Raw genomic sequence first — 25,200 nt, 5'->3', positions numbered from 1 at the left:
ACTCATTTAAATTCCTTGCACAGCTAAACAAAGCGTGTGGCAATACATTCTACAGATCAGTGTTACTATGCCTGCCGAATGACAAATCTCGCATGTGCCTGTACTGATGATAAATTACTGCTTTGTCCTACAATCTACAGCATCAGATGTCAGAAAACCCTGTTCCAAACACAGTTGTATTACATAGTTACAGTCTCATTTTGTAAGCCTAGGATGCCTCCTTAATTAATGAGGACAGTTATGCAAACAACTATCTGAAAGAAGCAAAAAGGCGTTTGGGAAGAATGCTATACTGAGGAATCCCTATGTGAAGTTCCAACAACAATTTGCTTTTGTTGTCATTGTTGCCAAATTACCATTTAAATAAATGATTAAAACACATCACCTGTGGTCAAACCTAGAGCTAAGCTACAAATGGATCTCTGCTCCTGATAAACCAAGGGCAAGCAGAAACTTATTATATACTGTTTACTCTTTAGAAAGTAAACTTTACAAAATAACCTAAGAAGCCTAGTTAGCTTTGTCATAATTTAATATTTTGTGCGTAATATTTTTGGAGTTTTATAAGTATACAAGGATGTCCATTTCTAACTTTAGGGAAATTGTTATTTGTAAAACACTTTATAATAATGATAACTGATGTCAAAATAGTTTTTCATTTCCTAGAAAAACAAAATTAAACACATTACTTATGAGGTTAAATGAAATATTTGAATTAATTTCATATAAAAGTAAAATATATTTTGATATCAAGATGATATTAATTATAAATTATGTTTATATTATTAATACTTAGTTTACATTATTAATACTTAGTTTTATTTTTCTTAATTATAACAATGGCTAAAATATACATTTAAATGCTTCTATTTTTCATATGTAACATTTTATTATAGTAATTATGAAGATTATTTCATTGCTAACAATATATTTGGAACAACATTTTCATTCATTTATAACTTGAATTTTCAATTCTGACCTACTTGTACAAACACATATATATGATAATATTTTGATTTGAAGACTAAGATGAATTTCAAAGACATGAGCAAATTTCTTTCACACGTTAACAGTGTGATTTAATTGTTTACCAAACTGGAATGGGACACAAGTAATCATTCAAGCATTGGAAACTCATATTTTCACTTTTTGTCATACTTATAGTGACATTATAATCATGAAAAAAATTCATCACATAGAAAAATGAATATTCAGTTCTATATTATGTGAGGTTCAAAGAAATCATTTACCCTGACCCCCAAAATAAGAATTGTAGAATAAAGATCCTTTTAACTCACTGTTTTATCTAAATTATTGCAAATGCTAACATTATATTGGATTTCACCACATAAATATAGAAATTAAGTAAAGTAAATGTTATTTTATGTAATATTCTTATATAAAATATTTATTATACATTTTTCTCTATCAGTTGAAAAACAACAATTTAATAGTTAGGTTCAAATGAACAATATAAATTACATAACATATGTCTGTCATAAGCTTTTTATTCGTCGTTCATTTTATTTCTGGAAGAAAGAACTTTTTTAGAAATGAGTAGGATCAAAATGCTTAAGCATAAAACCCATTTTTTTATGTTTCCAAAGCACTTTTTTATTTTATAATTTAATTTAATTTTACATATCAGCCACGGATTCCCTTGTTCTCCCCACCCCCTTGTCTTCCCCCCAGCCCACCCCTATTCCCATCTCCTTCAGGGCAAAGACTCCTCTGAGGATCAAGTTCAACCTGATAGATTCAGTCCAGGCAGGTCCAGACCCCTCCTCCCAGGCTGAGCCAAGTGTCCCTGTATAAGCCCCAGGTTTCAAACAGCAAACTCATGCATTGAGTACAGGACCTGTTCCCACTGCCTGGATGCCTCCCAAACAGATCAAGCTAATCAACTGTCTCACTTATCCAGAGGGCCTGATTTAGTTGGGGCTCCTCAGCCACCTCAGCCATTGGTTCATAGTTCATGTGTCTCCATTCGTTTGGCTATTTTTCCCTGTGCTTTTTCCAACCTTGGTCTCAACAATTCTTGCTCATACAAACCCTCCTCTTTCTCGCTAATTGGACTCCTGGAGTTCCACCTGGGGCCTGGCTGTGGATCTCTACATCTGGTTCCCTCAGCCATTGGATGGGATTTCTAGCCAGACAATTAGGGTGTTTATGGCCAGCCTATCACCAGAGTAGGTCAGCTCGGGCTGTCTCTCGACCATTGCCAGTAGTCTATTGTGGGGTTATCTTTGTGGATTTCTGTGGGCCTCTCCATTAAGCATAAAACTTTAATTTGCTTTCTTAGCTCCTTCCAAGGAAGGTTTCATTGGTTCTGCTCTCCACCACATGACTGTGGCCAGACAGTACTGTAGATATGAATCAGCCTAACTTCAGGGCAGCAATAAAAAGAAAAAAATCAATTAAGGTTGTAGAACATGAAGGTCACCTGCTACATGATAGGCCAACATGGGTGTTAAGAATCTCCAAGGAATAAGCAGGGGGGAGATGTAAAATAGATATGAGGACAGGTGAAAACCACCTGAGTATCTGTAGATTTAAGAGTAAACAGAATACAGACCTTTATTAAGGGGGAGGAAGGGTCTAGAGTCCATTCATGCTGTGTGAAGAGCTCTCTGCTTTCAGTGAGAGAGAATGACAACCACAAAGTGCTCAACCAGAAGAGAGGCTGAGAAAGTTTGCACTTCTTTGCGCTAAGAACATTTTAAAGATTGTCAAGAGTTGGGCTGAAGATTCCAGAACAAATATATGAGCACGATAGCAACAGTGGCAGGAGGCTTGGAAAACCTGAAGCGATTATGCCACTGAAGTAGTTGCTCAGAACACAACTACCTCAGGGAGTGATCTTGCCGATCAACCAATCAGGCAAACAAATGCTACTGTAGCTACGATCCGAGGGGTTCAGGGACCGCCCAGTTACAGCAGGAATTGCCATCATTTGAGCCATACAAGTTTGAAAGTAACGGGGAACCACTGTTTTCAAGCAAGATAGAGTACAATCAGAGTGTGAGCAAGGAGCTTTGAGAGGTCATTACATACAATTGTGAAGCAAGGTCACAGTAGGGACCCACGGTTTTGGAGATACCAGAGTTATAAGTCCTCGCCTAAGAAAAACTGTGAGAAGATGGGGAGGCAGCCACAGAGAGGACATCTGTGATGCAAACAGCAGATTTGGAATGGGAGGTCTCTTTATGTCCTATGCCAGTCAAATGGTTTTGTCACAAACCCAGAAACTAGAAACAGACTTACAGGATTTGGTTTTATTTCCCCTGATGCATTTTGGTCTAGCTTTTGTCTAATCAGTCCTTGCAATTCCTCTAGTTTATACTTTTATTAATCGGGTGTTTATCCTGTGCCATTGCGTGTCAAAACCATTCAACTTATGTGTGAATGTTATAAGGGCTCAGCATTAAAGCCTTCCTGTGTCTCAAAAGACACTTCTGGCTTTGAAATTGAGAGGGTGTAGCCTCTTGGTGCTTTTTAAGTTGGAATGAAAGCACTTAGTACCAAGAGATGGCCGTAAGTTTATGGACTGCAAGGGTATAATGTGGTTTGAGTGCACTCTCATAAGGGTCTCATGTTTGAACACAGCTGGAGGCACTCTTTGGGATTATTTTGGGGACATTAGAAGATAATGGCTTGCTTGGGGTGACCAGTCACACTTCTTACTCTCTCTATCCTTTCTGTAACTTCAGTCTGACCAGCTGCCTAATGCACTTTTGCCGTGTTTCTGAAACATGATGAACTAAACCACCTCAAACTGTATGCCAAAATAGAGCCTTCATCCTTTACATTGTTTTTTATTGGTATATTAGCACAATTGAGAGAAGAAAAACTAAAACACCAAGGAAAAGAAAGACCTGAATGATGGAACATTTAAAATACTGTAGAATGAAATTTAAAAAGAAAAATTGTGCATACCATAGATTAGGAGAAATAATATTGTGAAAATGATCATGTCACTGAAATAGATCTGTTGATTCAATACAATCCCATACAAAATTCCCATTTCACTCTCCATAGAAAACAAACAAACAAACAAAACCAAAGCACATTTAAAATCCATATGGAAGTATAAAAGTCTCTGAAAGACAAACTAGCATGCCACAGAGTTCTTGTTACAAAGATTCTTTTTAAATCTATAATGTCATGAACATGTATACAGTAAGAAACTGGAAATGAAAATGCCTGGTATAAGAAGGGGCATAATGATAGAAGCATGAAACAAATGATGAGTGGAAAAACATTGAGGAAGTTTAGAATATCTTCAATATACTATAATCATTTTTATGAAAAAACAAAAAATAATTAAACAACAGAGGAAACTAAAGTTTGAATACATTAATTTTCTTGAAAGTATAATATGCTACTCATAAATCACTTAAAGCAGTTTAATATTTTTCATCTAGAGAGATACTTATTTTGTAACTTGAAGAAGCCTTATTACTTCCATTAGATTCTTAGTTAGTCTTTTCATCTTTCCTTCATTCATAATTATACTTGAATAGTACTGATTTGGAATTGTACACTTTAAAATCACAGAAGCAAGCCAGTTACTTTGTTATTTGTTATATTTGAATACTTTTATTAAAATGTTGTGATGCTTCCCACATATTACAATATGATGTCAATAAGTTTTGTTCTAGTTATATATTAAGGATACAAAACATATTATGGTTGGGAAGCTTAAAAGCCCCATGGGTGTGTCTACCATTGCTATTATATTAAATATACTTAGTATTAAACATTCCTCTGAATTTGTATCTCTCTATGTTCATATTTGAACAACCCTAAGACGTCAACAGAGTTTCTGTGTGCAGTTAATTAACATGTGAATTAACACCTGATCAGTGGCCATAGAATGAATGCCAATGGAGTACTCAAACACAAATCGAACATCTACATCACTCCCTGAACCTAAGACTCAGTGTGCATCACAGAAGAGAAGATGAAAAGTGTTTTACAGCCAGGGGTTGTGGAAAATCAGAGTGGAATATTGTCTGGACAGGATATGTCTAAGGCAATCATGAAATCACAGTAGCTATGTTTAACTGAAAAAGATCTATCACTCTAGCATGGATATGAAAGGGACTGAGGACTCTCTGCCTGTAATTGAAGAGATATTGGCAGTTTATGGCTTCTGATTTAAAGATGTGGCTCCTGGTAGATCTGCCATGCTCCAGTGGATGAACCTACATCTCTGGGGCATATAAAGAAGACTCAATGGGTTATTAAAATATAGAAACATAGGACATGAAGTTGAGAATTCATGGGAAGGTGAAGTTGGATCTGGAAGGAGGAGTTGCATATGGATATGATATAAATATATTGTATAAAAACTTAATGACAATATAATATATTATTAAAAATTTGGACAACAGTGTCTTACTCAGTATTCTTTTGCTGTGAAGAGACACCAGAACCAAGGCAACTCATAAAATAAAGCATTTAATTGGTGGTTTGCTTACAGTTTCAGAAGCTTAGTCCATTCATTGGATAAAATACTGAAAATCATTGCAGAGCTCACCAATGAGGATACAATAAAAGATTATTCTTTATCAATTGAAATTTTAAATTAAACAGAAATGTCTACAGCAAAATGATTTTATATAGGTTTATATTTTCCTTTAGGCCACTTTTCAATTACTTACTGAATACATTAGGTTAAAAAAAGTGAATTCAACATACCATATATTTTCATGGTAAGTTTTAGCAAAACTGATACTTTATGTATTTTTCTTAATTATGAATGCCTGGCCTTAGCTTGGTTTATTTCTTGCCAACTTTCCTTAACTTTAAATTAGTCTGTCTACCTTTTGCCTCTAGGCTTTTACCTTTATCTACTTTTGTATATCTTTTTTTCTTACATCATTGCTGATTATGTATCTAGGTGGCTAGGTCCTGATCTACTCCTGCTTCTCTTGCTACTAGATCTCTCCTCTCCCAGATTTTTCCTTCTATTAATTCTTTCTGCCTGTCAGCCCCACCTATCCTTTCTCCTGCCTTGCTATTGGCCATTCAGCTCTTTATTAGACCATCAGGTATTTTAGATAGGCACAGTAACACAGCTTCACAGACTTAAACAAAGGCAACAAAAATAAAAGTGATACACTTTAGAATAATATTCCCTAACATTCTCCTCTTTTTTTCTAAACAAAAATAATGTTGTAACTTTAACATAGTAAGGCTGTAAATAATAAGAACAGTTATCAAATAAAGATTGTATTCACAATGTACTGAATTCTAATTCATTTGTGTCTGGGAAATTATGCAGAAAATACTGCATAATCTATCCTAACATAGTAAATCCAAAATTTTATACCTAATTTATTTTTTATCATTATGTAGGGAAAACTGCAACTATAACTATCTAGTCTTCAACTCCATCAAAGGCCCCAGAAGGATATAATATTATTTAAGTAAGAAATAATGCATTGCAAACAACTTCCAAAAACTCTAGAAATGAGAGGAACACCTGACTGCCTGGAGAGACACCCAAAGTTCCTGTGCAATGTTGGTGCATCATCTTCAGCCTACAGGACCATAGTGTTTGGCAGACTTTTCAATAAAGCAGGACATTTAAATGACGCTCCCACCTATATTGGAAAATTTGTCAGTAACTTTCTTGTTTCAGCGATGAATTGCCAAACATTCTGCAGGACACAGAGCAAAGTGACTGACACTTTTATTTCTATTCTATTATTTTGTTTGAGAATTTCAATCAAGTCACACAATGTGTAGAAAACAATATGGGAATTATTAATTACCACTAAAAAGTATCAAAATTTTCAAAATTAAAGACTGTGCATGTTTTATATAGTATTTACTATTAACTTTTAATTCTGTTTTACTTTATGTGCATAGGTGTTGTGCTTGCCTATATGTCTGTTCACCATGTGCGTATATGGCATGGAGGGAAGCTAGAAGAGGGTATCAAATCCCCTGGAACTGGAGATAGAGATGGTTGTGATCCACCATGTATATGCTTGAAATTGAACTCAGGTCCTCTGCAGAAAAAGCTACATATCGAAACCACAAACCCATCTTTCCAGCCCTTGTTTTATATTTCAATATTTTTCTATGCTCTTTCATGTACAATTTATTCTATTCTATTCATGATATTTCTTTGAAGGACATATATTTTCACCTTCCTTCCAATTTAATTAAAATTAAATTGATGGAAACTGCTTATAATGCTAAGTGGATAAAAGTGTGTTGACACAACATGTAGTCCCATGGACAATTCTAGCAATACATGTTATACTTGTGGAAAACATTATTGTTATTAGGAAAACAAAAATCAGAAAGCCTTTCTTAATAGATCACATTATGAGGGAGAAACATGAACCAAGTTTAAATATATTTTAAAAATTGAAATAAAAAATTAAAGTAAGAGGCTGAACACACTACACACATATTTAATCTCAGCCCTCAGGAACCAGAGACGTGGATCAGTTAGTTTGAAGCCAGCCTGGTAAACAGAGTGGGTACCAGGACAGCTAGAGCTATGCAAGTAACGTTATCTGGAAAAATACAAAAGCTAATAAATAAATAATTAAATAAACAGTTTTGATTATAAATAAAGTTCATAATGTGTGGAATTTTACCAGCTAATGTAAGCTTTATAACTATTCTTAGAATCATGCCAAATAAATATTTTTTCTCCATTTTTAAAATTTCATATACTATATCTACTGGTGTTTTTATATAATTATAGATAAGCAATAAATACATATGATGAAATTGTTAAGAAAATATGTAATTTCTTTTAATATAACTTTCTAACTGGCTTTTGATAATGTTGTTTGAAAGAGCCACATATTATTTTAGGTATTCATTTTTTCTTTTTCAAAATAATATGTGAAATTCACAAGAAAACTTTCAATATTCTACTAGTCTGAATAAACCTAGGAGCTGTTACTGCAACATATTTTAACCACTATGGCAACTTTCACTACATTACATTAGAATGTTTGTTATCTCTGCTGATCTGTATTCAATTTGGCAAAATTGGTGCAGATAATTCTTGGCTTATCACCAAGATTAATTTTGAAATAAATCTCCAAATAATGGAGTAATATATATATATATATATGTATATATATATATATACATATATATATACATATATATATATCACTTATGGAGCCATCCTGTGATCCCAGAGGACAGACAGTGCTGCCATTGAATCTTCTTCTCACTGAAGCAGTTGTGGAGTTGCCCATCATTTTTCCAGAATCATCTGAATGTCATCTTTTTATCATCCTTCTCTTTGATGTTTCTATTTTCTTAGCACCTTGATTGTCATCATAAGTTTGGCTACATAGATAAGTGTCCCTTTTAGAAACATGGACGCCCAAACCTTCCTTCCAAATAACTTCGTACAAATAGACCTTTAGACAATAAAGAATTAAAAAAGAAAAAAAAATAAGGAAGGAAAGAAAAAGAGAGAACAAAAGAAATAAAGGAAGGAAGGAAGAGGGAGGGAAAAGGCAGAAATTGTGAAATATTATTTTTGTCTAAATTAATAACTGAATAATTGAATTTGGGATAAAAAAGTAGCTGATAAAGGCTATTTGGAATTTACCTTGATGCAGTCTATAAAATGGATATCATTTAATCAAAATATATTAATATACTGCGCTTTTTCATATAACACTAACACTTTATTTTCATACATGCATTTGTATATAAAGGTAGGGTTAGAAATAAATATCCTAGTCATTTTATATTGTAAAAGCCATTGCTCTAGACATATTGTTTTTGAACTTCCCATTACGCTGTCAAACAATTCTAGTAGGAATTTGTGGGGATAGATTCAGAGTAAGGCAAAATGAAATGGCTCTTCCAACGTCTTCTAGAAATTTATCTTATCTAACACAGACATGGAGAGCCATGGAGTTTCTATTCAGCGGTAAATCAAACATGACAAAGGACTGAGGAAATGGGGCAGTGGCTCTGTGGATGGAGCATTGCCGTAATGTGTGAATACTGGAGTTCAGATACCCAGAGTCCTCATGAAAGCCGGGCATGCGTAGGGGAAGTCTGTAATCCCAGCGAATGAAAGTTAAAGACAGGGTGGACCCTGGCAATCTAGCAAGCTAAGGTAATCAAATCAGTGAATTCTGAGATCACCTAGAGACCCTGACTCAAAATTTAAAGCAGAGATCAATTGAACAAGACATCGCACAGCATCCTCAGAATTTTACACACACCTGCACATATGCACATATTTCCTCCCATAGCACATACATCCAAACACATGTAAGAACACATCTGCACATCCACACATACCATACACACACATGAAAAGAAGGATGATAAAAAGATGACATTCAGATGATTCTGGAAAAATGATGGGCAACTCCACAACTGCTTCAGTGAGAAGACTCAGTGGCAGCACTGACTGTCCTCCTGGGATCACAGGTCAGCTCCACAAGCCCCTCCCTCTCTTTCGTGGCTGTTTCAACTTCTCAGAGTCAATTTCCTGAACATCAAAGCCACTAATAGCATACTTACATGTCCTACTTGAACGATTCAAATTATCTGACCTAAGAGGTGTGCATGGATTGCTTTAGGAAGGGGAAACAGATGAGAGCTCCATGAAGAAATGGGGGATGAGAGTGGATGATAGCGGGGATGGGATGGGAGATGAGAACATGAGGGAACAGGATAGTCAAGTTGGGGGAGGGATGGAGTGTGAGAGCAATGAAAGAGATATCTTGATGGAGGGAGACATTATGGGGTTAGGGAGAAATCTAGTGCTGGGAAATTCCCAGGAATCCACACGGACGACCCTATTTTAGACTGCTAGCAACAGTAGTAAGGGTGCCTGAACTAGTTACCCTGGTAATCAGATTGGTGAATACCCTAACTGTCATCATAGAGCCTTCATCCAGTAACTGATGGAAGCAGATGCAGAGATCCACAGCCAAGCACTAGGCCGAGCTCCAGGAGTTCAGTTGAAGAGAGGGAAGAGGAATTACATGAGTAAGAGGGTCAAGATCATGATGGGGAAACCTACAGAGACAGCTGAACCAATCTTGTAGGAACTCAAGAACTTCAGACCAACATCTATGGAACGTGCATGGGATGGACTAGGCCCTCTGCATCTGGAAGACAGTAGCTTGATCTATTTGAGGGTCCTTTGGCAGTGGGATCAGGATCTACCCCAGTGCATGAGGTGGCTTTCTGGGGCCCAGTTCCTGTGGTGGGATACCTTGCTCAGCCTTGATGAAGTGGGGAGGAGCTTGATCCAACCTCAACTGAATGTACCAGGTTTTGCTGACTCCCCATGGGAGCTCCTACCCTTTTGGAGGAGGGAATGGGGGGTACGTGGAGGTGGGGAATGCTGTGGGAGAACAGGATGAGGGATGAGAGAGGATCTGTGGTTGGTATGTAAAATGAATAAAGAAATTTCTAAAATAAAAAATTATTCCCTAAAGTATTAAAAACCCTAGCCTGTGAAAGCAGTTTGCTCTTTTGCCTCCTGAGGACCCTTCTCAGTTTTATTCCAAAATAAACCTTCCCAATCCACACAGATGCCTCTTTGGTTTTCTTTTTCTTTTTACAAAAGAGATTTCATTTTTTTTCTGGGCATGAGTATTTCCTTGTATCACCTGGCCATCATAACAGGGTTTTGCCAGGCTGTTAAATAAAAATCATAATTAAAAATATAAATAATGTATCTAATGTTAATAAGAACATATAGAGCATTTAGAAAAGGGGTATTTTAAGTGCCAGTGAGGGTTTGTTTAGTTACTCAAAGCTGTGGAACAACCTTTGTACACTGTAAATATGTATTGCTCTCATTGTTAATAAAATGCTGATTTGTTGATAGCTGAGCAAGAAGAGATAGGAGATTAGGAGAGACAGCCTGAAACATAGAGAATACTAGGAAGAGGAAGGGTGGAGAAAGTCAGATGTAGATGGAGCAGAAGGTGAATGTGCCATACTAATAAAGCCATTGCCTATGGCAGAGTGTGAATAAGAAATATGGGTTAACTTAAAAATGTAAGATCTGGTTAGTAATAAGCCTGAGGTATTGGCTGAGCATTTGTAATTAATATAAGCCTCAGTGTTTTTATTTGAGAGCAGATGTGGGACAGGAAAACTGCATATAACTTAATAGTGAGGTCCAAAATGTTAGGCCTTCAAATAGACTACATAAATTAATAGACTAATCAAAGCACAACTGATGAACCTGTGACATATGTAATGAGCAAAGCTTCATAATAATGATCTTTTTCAAATGATATTATGAAGCCACTTAATACATCCATTTTGGGAGGTAAGAGCTCCTGCAAAGGAGGAGAGCATGTGCAGCCTTGGCCATGGCACTGGCCATACTCCCAGTTTCCCATGTCATCTTCATTTTCACAGTTATTGCACACATGGATATATCCAGGTTGCTGTTTCCATGGATGAGAATTGGAATGTGACATAAAGTCTCATGTATTAATGTTTCATTAAATCAACATGTGAATGTGTTTCTGTTAACATAGCTTCAAATACACTGGCAAATCCTATGAAATGATATAGTACACATATCTATACTTATGAATAACTATTATGTATGTGTACTATGAATGATACTCTGTTAATATACTTTGGAGTATTTCCTGAGCTCCACCTTATTAATCCAGTCATTTAAATATTTGCTCAACCTAACTTAAGGTTTGGTATTTATCTGTTTTCAAACAATACTAGGTAAAACTTAGGAGGCCATAGTGCCATTTGCATATTATCTCTGTACTTTGAAAGCTGAAGCAGCAGGAAGGTCTTCCTTTTAGTTTAATCTGACCTACTAGTGATATACTATATCAAAAAGAACTACCATTTCTACAAAACTTAAATTTAAGATGAGCCTCCTTAAAAATTTTAATGGAAATTTATCAGATCCTCAGGATCACTATTTTAACATAATGAAAGTTAAAAGGAACAAATTATGGTAATTTAAACAAAAATGAAAGCATAAATTCTAAATAGTAAATAGAACTTCTTGGTGTGAAAGTTTCAAGTTACTCAAAATTTTTGAATATCTGAAGGGCTTCTAGTGCAAAGTGTCTATCCTGATACCTACCTTGAATAAGAAAACTTTTTAATCTTGTTGACTATGTGATCATAAAAAAGTATCTCCTAAAATTGGTACAAAGGCTACACAAGAGATTATTATATATCCCCTAATTATCAATATAGACTGGTATTTTGGCATTGATTTTTTGCATGTTTCATTCTGTTTATTATTTAAATGTGATGTTATATTTAGGTTGTTTGATAGCTATGGCTCTTTTTCCAATAGAAAATGAAGGTTTTCATTAATACAAGAAAAAAAAAAACCTCTATATCTGAGGCTTGGGGATGATTCAAAGGTTTGTGTGTGTGTACTGCTCTTAGAGAGGACCACTGTTGGTGGGCAGTACCCACATGGCTGCACATAATCTTCTATAATTTAAGTTCCAATATATCTAATGCCCACTTCTGGCCACTGCAGGCACCATGAACACATGTGCATATATGTAGGCAAAGCAATAATACACAAAACCTAAAAATGAACAAATGTAAATCTCTATAACTGTAGAAATTGATCAACAAAGTAATTAAGTATTTGTGCAACCTAACTACAGTATCTCTCTTTACCAACTTCATTTTATGATATTAAATATGCCTTTGAGATGCAGAAAATAGAAAACATAAAAAGCAATGTTCCTTAAAATGTTATTAAGACTTGCAAACCAGTGTATAAGATTTATAACAAAAGAGTATGGGAATTTTCTTTAGAAACTCTAAAGTGCTTGATACATCACAATATAAAATTCCACACTATTCACATTTTGTTATTGACTTTAAAACATACTATGGTATCTATATTATGAAAATTATGTATTTTAATGCCCACAGGGTACTTATAAATATAATAATGTAATGTACCTTAGTATACCTTTAATCAGCTTTAGAAGTGAAGATTTTCTATTTACTTAAATATATAATGGTAAGAAACAACCAAGACATCCTTCAAAAGCTTATTGGATAAATAAAATGATGTATATTTAAAAATAAAATATTATTACTTAATATGAAGTTTTGTGTGAAACAAACAAAAACATGTTAAAGAAATCCTACATATATGAAAAGTCTAGACATTAAGAAATATATTTTCAAAGAGATAGAAGGTTATCTATTTTATGTACTATGTAACTAAATTATTCTACATCATTTTCAGTGTATTTGTAAAAGAAAACTTACTATAGGTAATCTTTGACACAAATAATCTCTGCAAAGGAGCTCTATGTAGAAGGTTAATGAAAATGTTAACAAATAATAAAAGAAAGATAATTAAAAGCAAGTGTGTTTGGCAAGTGCACGTATTTTACAGCTGCATGTTTTCCCCTTGGGCAATCAAGAAATCTAAGAAGCTAAATCACAGGAATATGGGCATGTTAATGACAGGAAAGAGCTATAGTTGTTCCAACTGTAGTTATTAAAACTGAAAAGAAAAACTGACACCCCAAGTTCCTTAAAAGTATCAATAATTATTTTTTTTTGGATTTTAAAAATTATCCTATTGTTGATTTCATGAAAAGATAGACCTTGATAAGTATTTGATTAGACAATTTTATATTTCCTCAACTATCTATAGTTTTTAAAATGACTCAAAATCATAGCTATGAAACCTTGATGAAATAATACAAAGTCACCACAGTAGTGAACATACCATTTCCACTTCTTGTCAGATAATGAGTTGCCATTGCATACCATCATTTTGTTTTAAAGGAGCTTCAGAAAGAATGTAAACATAAATAAAAGATAAATAAATGTTTATATCTACATGTACAAAACTATTTTAAGTTTAATCAATCAGAAAAAATGGAAAATATAAAATTTCAACTATATTCATATTGAAGAATGTGAAAATATATCTAAGCAAATGATACATATATATTATGCTACAACTTTCAGAGTGGAATGTTCATGGGTAAGAAACATAATATGATAAAATATCATGAGACTTGAAAAGCAATGTTTTCTCTTTAATTCTATACTGCTTATTCTGTATATGAAAATGAAATGATTGTGTTGTTAAAAATGTACTACTTTTCTATTCAAATGTATGTGAGAGAAACATTTGTCAATACAAAATCAAACTTAATTTTCTTGGTAAGATGTGACAATTTAAAATCAGATATGGCACTCAAAGTGTAGTATTTACTAAATTGAAGTAGTAACTATTTAACATGAAAATCACTTATTTGAAATGGCTATTGTCTTCTATAAAATAAGAGAAATATCCTGTTTTTCACACAGCTAATATGAAGATTAGATTGAATCTGTAATTTAATCCATTCCCCCTCACTTTTGAGAGTTTGTGTTAAAAAAACAGGTCTTCTACCATTTACAGTTACTATTATTTTTATTCATAAACATAAAAGGTCAATTTGCTTTATAACTTATCTATAGATCTGCAGAGAATGTTTGAGTTTTTTGTAATTATATTCTCTGTTGTGGTCCACAGAGTTTTCTGAGATCTGAGATTGCTTTACACAGTAGGTCTCCATAATGGGAAAGACTGACCACATGCATGGTTACCAGGTGTTTGGAAGGGTCTGCCCTTGGCTGTGTTAGGGGGAGGTCTTTTCCTCCACCCATTGGCATTTTTATAAATAGCCCTTTATAAGAGATAGAAGGGGCTGGTGGGTTTTGGCCCATGCCCTCCCGAGACTGTCCTGTGTTTCTATTTGTCTCTTTCCCTTCTATATTTCTATCTAAATATTTCTCTTTGTCCTACTCAATCTATTAAATACATTGAACTCTCAAAATTTTATGTTATATTTCTCTGTAACTACTGGTGTAGAAAGTGGGGACTGCCTCCCCCCAATTCTCGTGGTATTTCTTTGGTGCATAAATTATAATATTACAAAAGGGGAAATATTTGAGAAAATTCAGATTAGACATTTATATCTGCTTTTGTGAATTTTTACTAGCAATGGAAATTACTGACTCATCTGGGTTCAACTGGAACTTGTAGCACTGTTTGTATGTTTTTTCAAAAATTCTTCTGATTATTTAGATATTTGAGGAGTGATTTAATTTCATGAGAACTCTATAATAAGTTTAATAGGGACAAAGTTGGATATTGTTTTTAATTATTTTATAAGATGACAGTTTAAATGATGGTACATTAGTTATCTCAAAATTGAAAACATTCACAAAAAGACATTTGTTACTAGTTCTTGACTACAAACAAAAATCTTGAGATGTTGAATTTGCCCAGGTAAAAAAATGAAAAGACACAGAAGGACAAGAAGGCTGTAACAGTAATAAAGAAAACACATATAACAAAGATTTTCCTCAGTTTTCTTTATTACGACAATGGAGAAGACACAGAGATACATAAAATAAAATGACATTTAATACACTATGGAACACATGCACAGGATTACACAGCACTTGATAATATGTGGAGGTGTTAAATAAGAGATGATACCAAAGACAATACATTTATAACATGTACATATAGTCAATAAAATAATCTGGGATGAAAACAAATGCAATTAAAATGATCAAAATAGTCAGTTTCAAGCATAAAAATTACACATAAACCAATATAAAATTATGAGATAAATATTCATAAATATGTCTGAAGTATCAGTAATATTTAAAGCAGTAGATTTTAGTTTATGTTGCATGAAAGAACAAGGAGAGAACATTGCCCATTTAGTACATACATGAAATGAAATTGAATTTAGTATAATTTTTAAGTGATTCTATATTTTAAAATTATGCAACATTTAGAATTTATAACTTTATATTGTCTTTTCTAAAGCAAATTGATAAAGAATATACTAATTCATTTTGAATATACACAAATTAAGTAACTGTCTGCTATCTAGATATAATACAACCAACTTAAGGTCATAATTAAACTGAAATTTAGGAATATGTGGAAGAATGCATGACTGTACTTCGAAAGAGATAAATAAATATCAACCTTTAGAGCATGTCAGACATAGATCTGAGTGCCTCCAGAGCACTAAAAACACACTTTAATTCCACATGTCCATTTACAGCCCTTCAATATTGGTTTTTGGTTTTTTTTTTGTATTTCAACAAATCCTGATAGATTAAATTTACAAAATTATCCATTTTATCTATAACATTTCCTAACAAATATTTTAGGGCTAGAAATAGTAACTGTTAGTCATGAAGAATCAGAACATGATTATTAATTTTATCCAGTACAACAAATTTAGTGCTGTAAAATAAAGCATGACATGGATGTCATTATTATCTTATCATTGAACATATAAATTAGTTATATGAAAAGTGTACCTTTTGACATCAGTGAACACATAGAAAACAATTTTAAAATATTGACTGTAGAATAAAACAATTTGTAATTATGGAAAGGAGTATATAATGAAAAATTAAAAATATTTTTACTGTAGTTAAGTACTAAACCTTATATTAGGGAAATATAAGGTTTAATAATAAGTACTAGACTTTATATTAGTAAAATCTTCTGAAAGTGAAATTAATTATTCATTTTCTTTATGACCTAATTCATATGGATATTGGTTTTTAAGTTAAATTGACTTCATAATCAATTCAAGAGCTTTTTCAAGAATTGTTCTATATTCAATCGCTTGACACAGGAAAATGTGAACAATCTATTAAATGCATTGAACTCTCAAAATTTTGTATTATATTTCTCTGTAACTACAGGAGCAGGTACAATTTTTTTTTATGGATAATCAATTAGCAGAAACAAAATACATGAACTATACTCATTCCTACACATAAAAGAGAATAAATGTCAGAAGGGGTAAATAGTTTCTTAAAATGGTGACATTAATTGTAAGGAATAAGAGAAAAGGTTACTTAGTTTGACTTAACTGACATTGTTAACAGTCAGAGCAATGTACATCAATGAAACCCATCATTATAAATTACCTAAAATGACAAATTATATATAATATTTACTTCTATGTAAGCCTATGTTTTGATTCATTTGGCATCATAATGTCAGAAAACTATATGCTTGATAATAGTTACTGCCACAAATGAATTATCTTGAACTCTTCATGTTTCAAACACACAATAACATACAACTTTGATAGTTTGCATTTTTAAAACAATTTTCAAAATTTTAAGGTTTTACTTTAGCAGTATTTTTATTATCTCTGAAAAGAAATGTTCTCATATATAACGTTGAACAGAATTCTCAAGAAAAATATTAAAATATTAATTTCTTATCTTGGTGTAATATTGTCCATCTTCAATTGCCAAGGTCATTGGTAAATTTAAAAATTATTTTTCCATTCTTGGTGTGAGCATATTATATAATACCTAAACGTTTATGCATCTATATGTATTCATCCTGATTCAGTTGTAAATGGCTGAACTATCATGTAAAATACGCCTTATAAGATAGCAGAAAAGTCAAATTAAAATATAGAGGATCCATTGAAATTGTCCTTACATTGACTTGAGTACAAACAAATTCTAATTCATGGGCAGTTCTAAATAAACAACATTTGGCATAATGAATGGAAGTTATTTTAACTTCATTTACATAACTTGTACAGTCATATACATCCTTCTAAAACATAAAGATGAATATTTAAACCTATTAGAAATTAATCTTTTGAATGCATTTGTATTATGTAAGTAGAACTGGAACTAATTATACTTATATAGAGAACACATTGTAAATATTAATCTAGTGTATCAAATTTATTAATATTTATCTAATCAAACTCAAGTGTTTATATAAGTTAGAAAAATGAAAACAATGAATAAAGGCATTGAATTTTCAGACTTGTTCTTGTTAGTTATTGATATACAAATATGCACCTTCAAAACTTTTGAAAGGAAGGATTTTATAGAAGTATGCTTAACTATACAAGTCTAGAGAATTAAAACAAGGAAGATTTGGAATGGCAATTTGTCTGAGAAGACATTTTGTAGGGAAGAATCTGTCTTCCTTGGCTATCTCCTAGGCATCTTCTATCGCCTAGGCATCTAATTCTGGTCACACAGTGGCTTAATAAATAATCATAAAATTTTTATTTGGTGGGAAGATTCCATTGAAATTAGGTTCTAGGGTTACTATGCCAGGATTAGGAAGATAAAATGGACATTCTGAAATGAATAAAAAGATACGCTGATATCACACATATACATTCAGATAATGTTGCAATGCATGCAAAAGCAGATTCACATGGCTCCATCTCTGTCCTACTATGGTTAAAAACTTCTGAAACATTTTCACAGTGGGAGTCACATTACACATATTTTTAGATCAAACATTCTCTCATAACCTATAATAGTAAATACTATATTCACATTAACGCACACATTTGTATTTGCGCACCTTTAATAATTAAAATGTATTTAAAAATAAACAGGAGAAAATTAGTTGGTAGCAACTAAGGTGTATATGATTTTTTTTATAATTTACTTATCATTGATCATATTGAGATAATCACAAACTGATCCTAAGTAAACAAAGGTGTAAAATAGCAATTTTTTTGTTTTCACACAGTAATGAAGTTTGGACATTGAAACATAAAACCCAGCAACAAGAACGTCATCTAATCCTTAAGACATACATAAATGTATAATTTCTATGCTCCTTTTGTGCAACACAGAAATGTTGCTTAAATTTATTTCACTCTCAATATTTTCTACTGATCAATAATTAACGTATCATTTCCTAAATGAAATACCAAGGAATATAGTACAAAGTCACAAAGAGTTATATAGTAGAGAAAGCATGGCTCATATTACTTTCAAAAATTAAAAAAAAAAAATTTCCAAATACTAGTTAGATTTCCCATACTGACTGAATTGGGACATTTTTTGTTATTTTTCAACAATGAGAAAAAAAAAAACTTTAAATGGGTCATGCTTTTAGATTATTTTGCAAGCTATAAGACAAATACAATATTTGAATCTAAAGATATTGTAAATTATAAATTAAATAAAAAGCAATTATTAATACATATCTAATCTTGTTGGATCTCACATAATAAACAATATGTTTGGATAGCCTAAAAGCACAGAGAATGCTTCAGAGAAACCAAATGCCAGGTTTTGATGGGAGAATCTCAAAAGCTGAAGTTTAATTTTTGATTCGGCAAGTAAAAACTGGTATGTTTGTCTGTATAAATGCAGGGTGTGTGTGCGTGTGTGTGCTGTGTGCGCTGTGTGTGTGTGTGTGTGTGTGTGTTTCCTAATTGGCCTAAGTAGTCCTAACCACATCACTTTCTAGGATGTGGCTCAAAGCAAAGGGCACATTCTTATCGCTTTCAAATAACTGAAATTGGAAAAGCAGATGCCCTTCTTGTGTTTCTTCAAATTGAGCTTCTTTTGAAAATTTGAACGCAGCAGGTTCTTGCTCTCATCTACTTTTCATCTCCTTGAAAGTAATGCCTAAAACAGTCATTTCTCATTTTGATATTTGCAAAGACAGTGACTGTCACGAGTTCAGGAAAATGCAATATGTAACTGCATAGGATGTTACATTCGCAATACTTGGTTCCAGCTTAAAAAAAAATGATGTGAATTTACTGAATTGAGTAACATTTTAAACTGAGATTAAGCTTACTTATTGTGGACAATGGTAGAGAGATATTTTCACTTAAGAAAATACTAATTGGCTTTGCTGATTTAAATGAGGAAACTTGAATCCTTTGTGTTCCTTCAGACATTGTCTAAAAACTGAAGAAAACAGAATAAGACATATATGTATTTGATATAACTGAATATCAAATTGTGTTTTATGTAAATGGTAGAAACTATAAAATTTTATAAGCATTCACAAAACGAGAATTTTTCATTTAACAGTTTAAAAGACTGGTAGGGATGGCCCACAATTTAAAAAAAAAACAAAAACAAAAACAAAAAAAAACAAAAAAAAAAAAACCAGAATTTACATGCTTTGTACTGATGGATTCTGAGTTATATTTGCAAACTAATTAAATGAAAGAGGACTGGCTGTAGAAAATTCTTGTGTTCAATGTACAAGGGACACAATTTACAGCAAAGTCTACTTTGCAAAAGGAAGCCTTTACAGTAAAACATAATGTTGTTGAGAAAGTAGTCAAGAGAAACGTCTACGGACACTTCCTTCTGGGTTCCTGAATTTCCCTTGGTGAAGACAGAGGAAGAGGCTAAATGTTCAAATATAAGTTGGACTGCGGAAACTTTTAGTTATACCTTTTGAACACCCTGTTGCCACTCTTTCCTTTATCTCTGTTCAGGGAGTACCATAGAACACAATACATTAAAACAAGCAAGACAGACTCATGGCTATAACGAAAGAGAACCCAACAGCATTCAGCGGCCATGACTGGCTGCCATTTTCAACTGTATTCGATTCACAGCAACTGTCTGCACGATGACATTCGTTTTCAACACCCAACATAATAAAACAAATAACAAAATAAGAAAATGGTAAATACGAAAATAAAATAAACAACAGTAGGAAAGAAAAAGAGAGAATAAATTAATAAAATATTTACACTTAGCCATTAATATTTACCTAGAAAAATTACTCTGACACAAGACAGTCATTAAAACACTATAGCAAATATTTTTTTAAATAATCATTCCTTACTAAAAAAATTATGATGACAAAAATCAATAGGGTTTATCACATGGTGATCTGACATTATTTTTGTCAATTTTTTGAATTAAAAATATTTACATTTATATGCTATTCATTAAAACTGATAAGAAAGAAGTCATTGGTATCCCACTGTGAATTAGAATATTCACAGTACTACAGTATACATAAGCCTGTCATATTCCACAGTATTATCTTCTATGATTCATTAACATACAGATTTAAAATCAATAATTAAAACCTGAAAAAATATTAAATATTATAAAATGCAATGTCACATAGGCACAGAAATAAGAAGAATAAAGCCTAGGAGAAATCAGTCAATTGTCTACTGACATACTCTTTATATCTTATTGAATCTCTTCAAAATTATTTTGAAATTAATGGTCATGACAATAATTTATAATTCTATGTTTCAGTATATAGTAAAAGTAAACAATGTTGGGTGTGTAGTGTTAATATTTTGACATCACTGAGAATTCCAGAGAGCTAAAATCAAGTTCTACATTATTAAACCACAATTTAATGATTTTTCTGAACTCATTCATTTTATATTCTAAAAGTTAAAAAGAATAATAGGAAAGTATTTTTGTTTGCCATTCAAGTGAATGCTGTTTTTTCCAATCTCATTTATTTGTTCATCTTTCAAAAGATTCTGTTTCTTTGAATTTGAGTAGAAGTCACACATAATATGTGATAACTCACTAGAAATATAGGTTTTAATGTCCATGAATATAGAAATTAAAAATTTCAGGTATGCTTTTTTAAATCAGTGATTAATGTCAGTTTCTTCAGCTTATCCAAACTGAAGAGTATATTTGTACATTACAGATCTTCACATGATAGAACATCTCTATTATTAATTTCTAATAATGTATTAAATGAATTGTTTGCTCTAATAACATGGTGAGACAAAACTAATACATGCTTTCAATTCAAAGGTTCAGTAAGAACAAAAAGAAGCAATTGATAAAGATGTGTTACTTAATAGAGCAACATTGAACACATTAGATGATAAATAATTTGTGTAGTGTTCTACAATGTATATTGATGTCTGATAATTCGCTAAAACATCTAAAACATTCTGTTCAATTCATAAATATAGTGGTATAATTATTGGTTGAAAGTTCACTACAAATAAATAAGTCAGTCATTTTTATAACAATAAATTTGAAAGAAGTACCCAATATTCTGATTATATAGATATTATTTTAAAATAGATTTGGCTCCCTGAAATCTCAAAGATTCATCCATAAACAAAAGATGTGTTTTACAAAATAAACTTATCCTTAAACAAAATAACTTATATTATAGTTGTAAAACTATTTTTAAACTTGGAATGATAAGTTGGAGAAAATTATAATATCTACTAAAATATATAGATAGAAAAATGCTTCAAAAGAACTTTAAAATGAACATATTATATATTAATATAATATAAGCAGATTATTACAGTGTAATACTTTAATAATATAATTTATATCTGCACTCTAGAAGAAGTCCATTATTTGGAAGTTATGCATATGTAAATGCATATGAACAATAAACTTTATTACATAATATCTATATATATGGACACTATATAATACAATACATACAAAAAATTAATATAAACCTTAAATTTTCTTCTTCCAATATTAAACCAAAGGACTTAGATTTACCTGTTTCCTATGCATAACACTTCAAATATGAGCATGAATCTATTCTTTACTCAAAACTGGAGAAATAACTCATAAGAGTTGTGAAGAAAATCAGTGAAGATCATTTTTAAATACTACAGAAAAATAAAATTTAACTCTGTTGAATGTTTTGTATTTAAATGCTTCTAAATTCTTATTATCACAACTTTAAAGCTTACCTCAAGATAGTAACTAAATAATTCTTAGTCACTTAAGCCATGCCTTCCACATGGCTTAATAGCCCTTGTCAATCACTGGATTCAATCAGTAAATTAAGAAAATACTTTATGAAACTTTTGTACTATGCTAATTTTTTTCAACTTGGATGCATTGACTCTTTACACAATGCCCAGTAGAGAGAGAATGAAATAATCTCCTATCTGCTAAGATACCTTGATAAGCATGCTGTTTGCATCTATGTTCTTAGTACATCTAACATGAAACAGTCCAGACTTCTCCACCTTAAATGTCTTGCTCATGTTTTCCCCTTACCTCTTCACAGCTTGACAGGAAAGCTCCTTGTAACTATTAACTAAGAGGGGCGCACACCCTTTCTTACTAGTCCCTCTCTGAATCATTCTGGCAAAGCTCCATGAAATGACACGTGTATATTTCGATTTCGTTTCCCAGCAGCATTTCACACTTCATTAGTAGACTTCAGGACATAAAGCCTTACCCTAACTTTCAAGGTATTACTTTTCTGTTTCTCCAGTAACTCTGCAAAGCTTAATTTTGGAGAAGGTGGTGGGTGAAAATACATTTTTCCTTCTTCTTGTATCACAGGTCTTGGTGCTTTGGGCTTGGATTCTTTTTCCACCAACCAAGAAGGACCACTTAAACACCTTATTGAGTCTTACACACTTCTGGGACTGAGAAAATTTCAAGAAATACCACACACAGAAACTCCTCATAGAATTTTGAAATTATTTTTATTGGGTTTTTTCCCCTGCTAAGCCACAAAATTCCTTCACCTGTTAATTCTCATAGCCTCATAATATAAATTTCCAAAGTCATGGCTCCCTCATCTGCAATAGGCATATCTAATTAATAATTGGACACTCTATGCTTAATAGATATAAAACTATATGGTCATTATTCTCTAAACAAAACTGTACAATAAAATTATTCACCTGAAGAAAAGATGCTTCCAAAGAAGCTAACTGTCATCTGGTTTGTTATTATTAGCCATCTAGTCTAGTAGAAAGGTCTTGTGTGTTTCCTCCCACAGTGTGGCTGAAACTGATGTTTTCTCTTCCTTCTGTTGCCTTGCCTTAAGGATACATGTCTCATCATTTGTACTTAGTCACATGAACATAAACTATATGACTACACCTGTTACAAACTACTTTTTCCTAACTTCCTTTAAGATCTGTGAAAGTTAATTACATGGTTTTAATGGGGCTTTGAGACCCAGCACCAACCCTAGAATTCTCTTGAGGCAAACATGTCCAAATTCTCTTTCAGACGGCAATATTTTTTTTTCTAGTTAGTAAAAGAAACAATCACTTTTGTCAAAGACGTCTTCCATGTAATGCGCAAACCTAGAATTTAATTACTTCATGTTTCTTTGCAAAGTTTCTCCTTTGGGAAACATTTAATTATCCTATTTCAGACTCATAAACTGTGATTCCTTGCTAATGTGTTCATGGTAATGTGTTTGAGGGATACACCTCATCCTTGTGTTCACTGACTTTTGGGTTGGTGAGTGTCTGATCCACGAATTACTCCATTAACCATTTGTGATTCCACTATTGCACAGGTAAATCCTTGGTTCTGACCTCAGTACTTGTCAAAAGGACAACCTCAATACAAAATCCATGAGGGAAAAATGAATTGATTCTAATCGTACAGAGACTGCTTGAAAGAAAATCATAATTTTCTCCATTTTCCATCCAAATCCAAAGGTTGGACTATGAGGTTTCAAATTACAAAGTTTCCAAATTAAAGGAAAAATACTTTTAGAATGTGTCACTTTATTTCCTGATCTTTTTTATTGAATATACATACATGTATACACACACATACACACACACACACACACACACACACACACACACACACACATATGCTGCTACTTTTCTACTTATCTGCCTTTTTATGTGTTATTATTATTATTATAAGAGCACAATTGAGAGCATAGCTAGATTTTTTGACACATTGTATTGATATTAAATTATTCAAATTCTACCTCATATTTTATAGGGTAATAATTTTGATAGACAATATAAGTAGTTATGGGTTACAGTATAATAATGTGGTACATGTATACAGTATATTCTGATGAAAATTTGCATTTCCATCTTCTCAAATATTTATCACTTTTTTTGATTGAGAAAATTCAAGCTCCTTTCTTCTAATTTTAAAAAATATATATATAAATGTGAATTACCATCTTTCTATAGTGATGTTATAAGACAAGACAACAGAATTTTATATAGCTATACATTTTTATCTATTAAAATTTATATTTATTTTTCATATAAATCTTCACATTTGTTTATAAAGCACTGAAATTTTGTTTGAAATTAAAAGAATATTTGTCTAAAAAACAACCATAATTTCACCTGACTATATGAACTATTTTGAGGGTTCAGGAAGTTGGACATACTTTGGACTTCTTTGTGAGCTACATTGATTCAGTTTGAGATCATATTTAATTCATGTTTAGGAGACATGCATTGAATATAATTACCAAAATCATAATATAATTGTAGAGGTTATTGGTATTTCAAATTCACAAGGACAAATAAAAGTGAGAGATGATACTAATCCAAACACTTTTACTTAGGAAAATCAATCATTTCAATTATTTCCCAAGGGTAAGATTTAAGCATATATACATCAAGTACACTTGATATCAATCAATCACTTAACCTT

The 25,200-nt window shown here is 32.3% G+C and overlaps 1 protein-coding gene across 2 annotated transcripts in view; it reads right to left on the bottom strand.

Annotated features, from left to right (window-relative positions):
- Nucleotides 1–25,200, bottom strand: part of Ncam2 (neural cell adhesion molecule 2) — a 423,714-nt gene that overhangs the window by 12,880 nt on the left and 385,634 nt on the right. The window contains exon 16 of one of the 2 annotated variants that reach the window (XM_076549130.1): nucleotides 15,362–20,409. The exons of the other annotated variant lie outside the window; for it this stretch is intronic. Coding sequence (XP_076405245.1) covers nucleotides 20,303–20,409 — 107 coding nt within the window. The 3' untranslated portion in view covers nucleotides 15,362–20,302. Of the gene's footprint in view, nucleotides 1–15,361; nucleotides 20,410–25,200 lie in introns of those variants that run through there. 2 annotated transcript variants of the gene reach the window in all.

This window comes from Peromyscus maniculatus, chromosome 12 (assembly GCF_049852395.1).
Source record: "Peromyscus maniculatus bairdii isolate BWxNUB_F1_BW_parent chromosome 12, HU_Pman_BW_mat_3.1, whole genome shotgun sequence".
Classification (NCBI taxonomy): Eukaryota; Metazoa; Chordata; class Mammalia; order Rodentia; family Cricetidae; genus Peromyscus; species Peromyscus maniculatus.
This window is presented reverse-complemented; position numbering and strand designations above follow the sequence as displayed.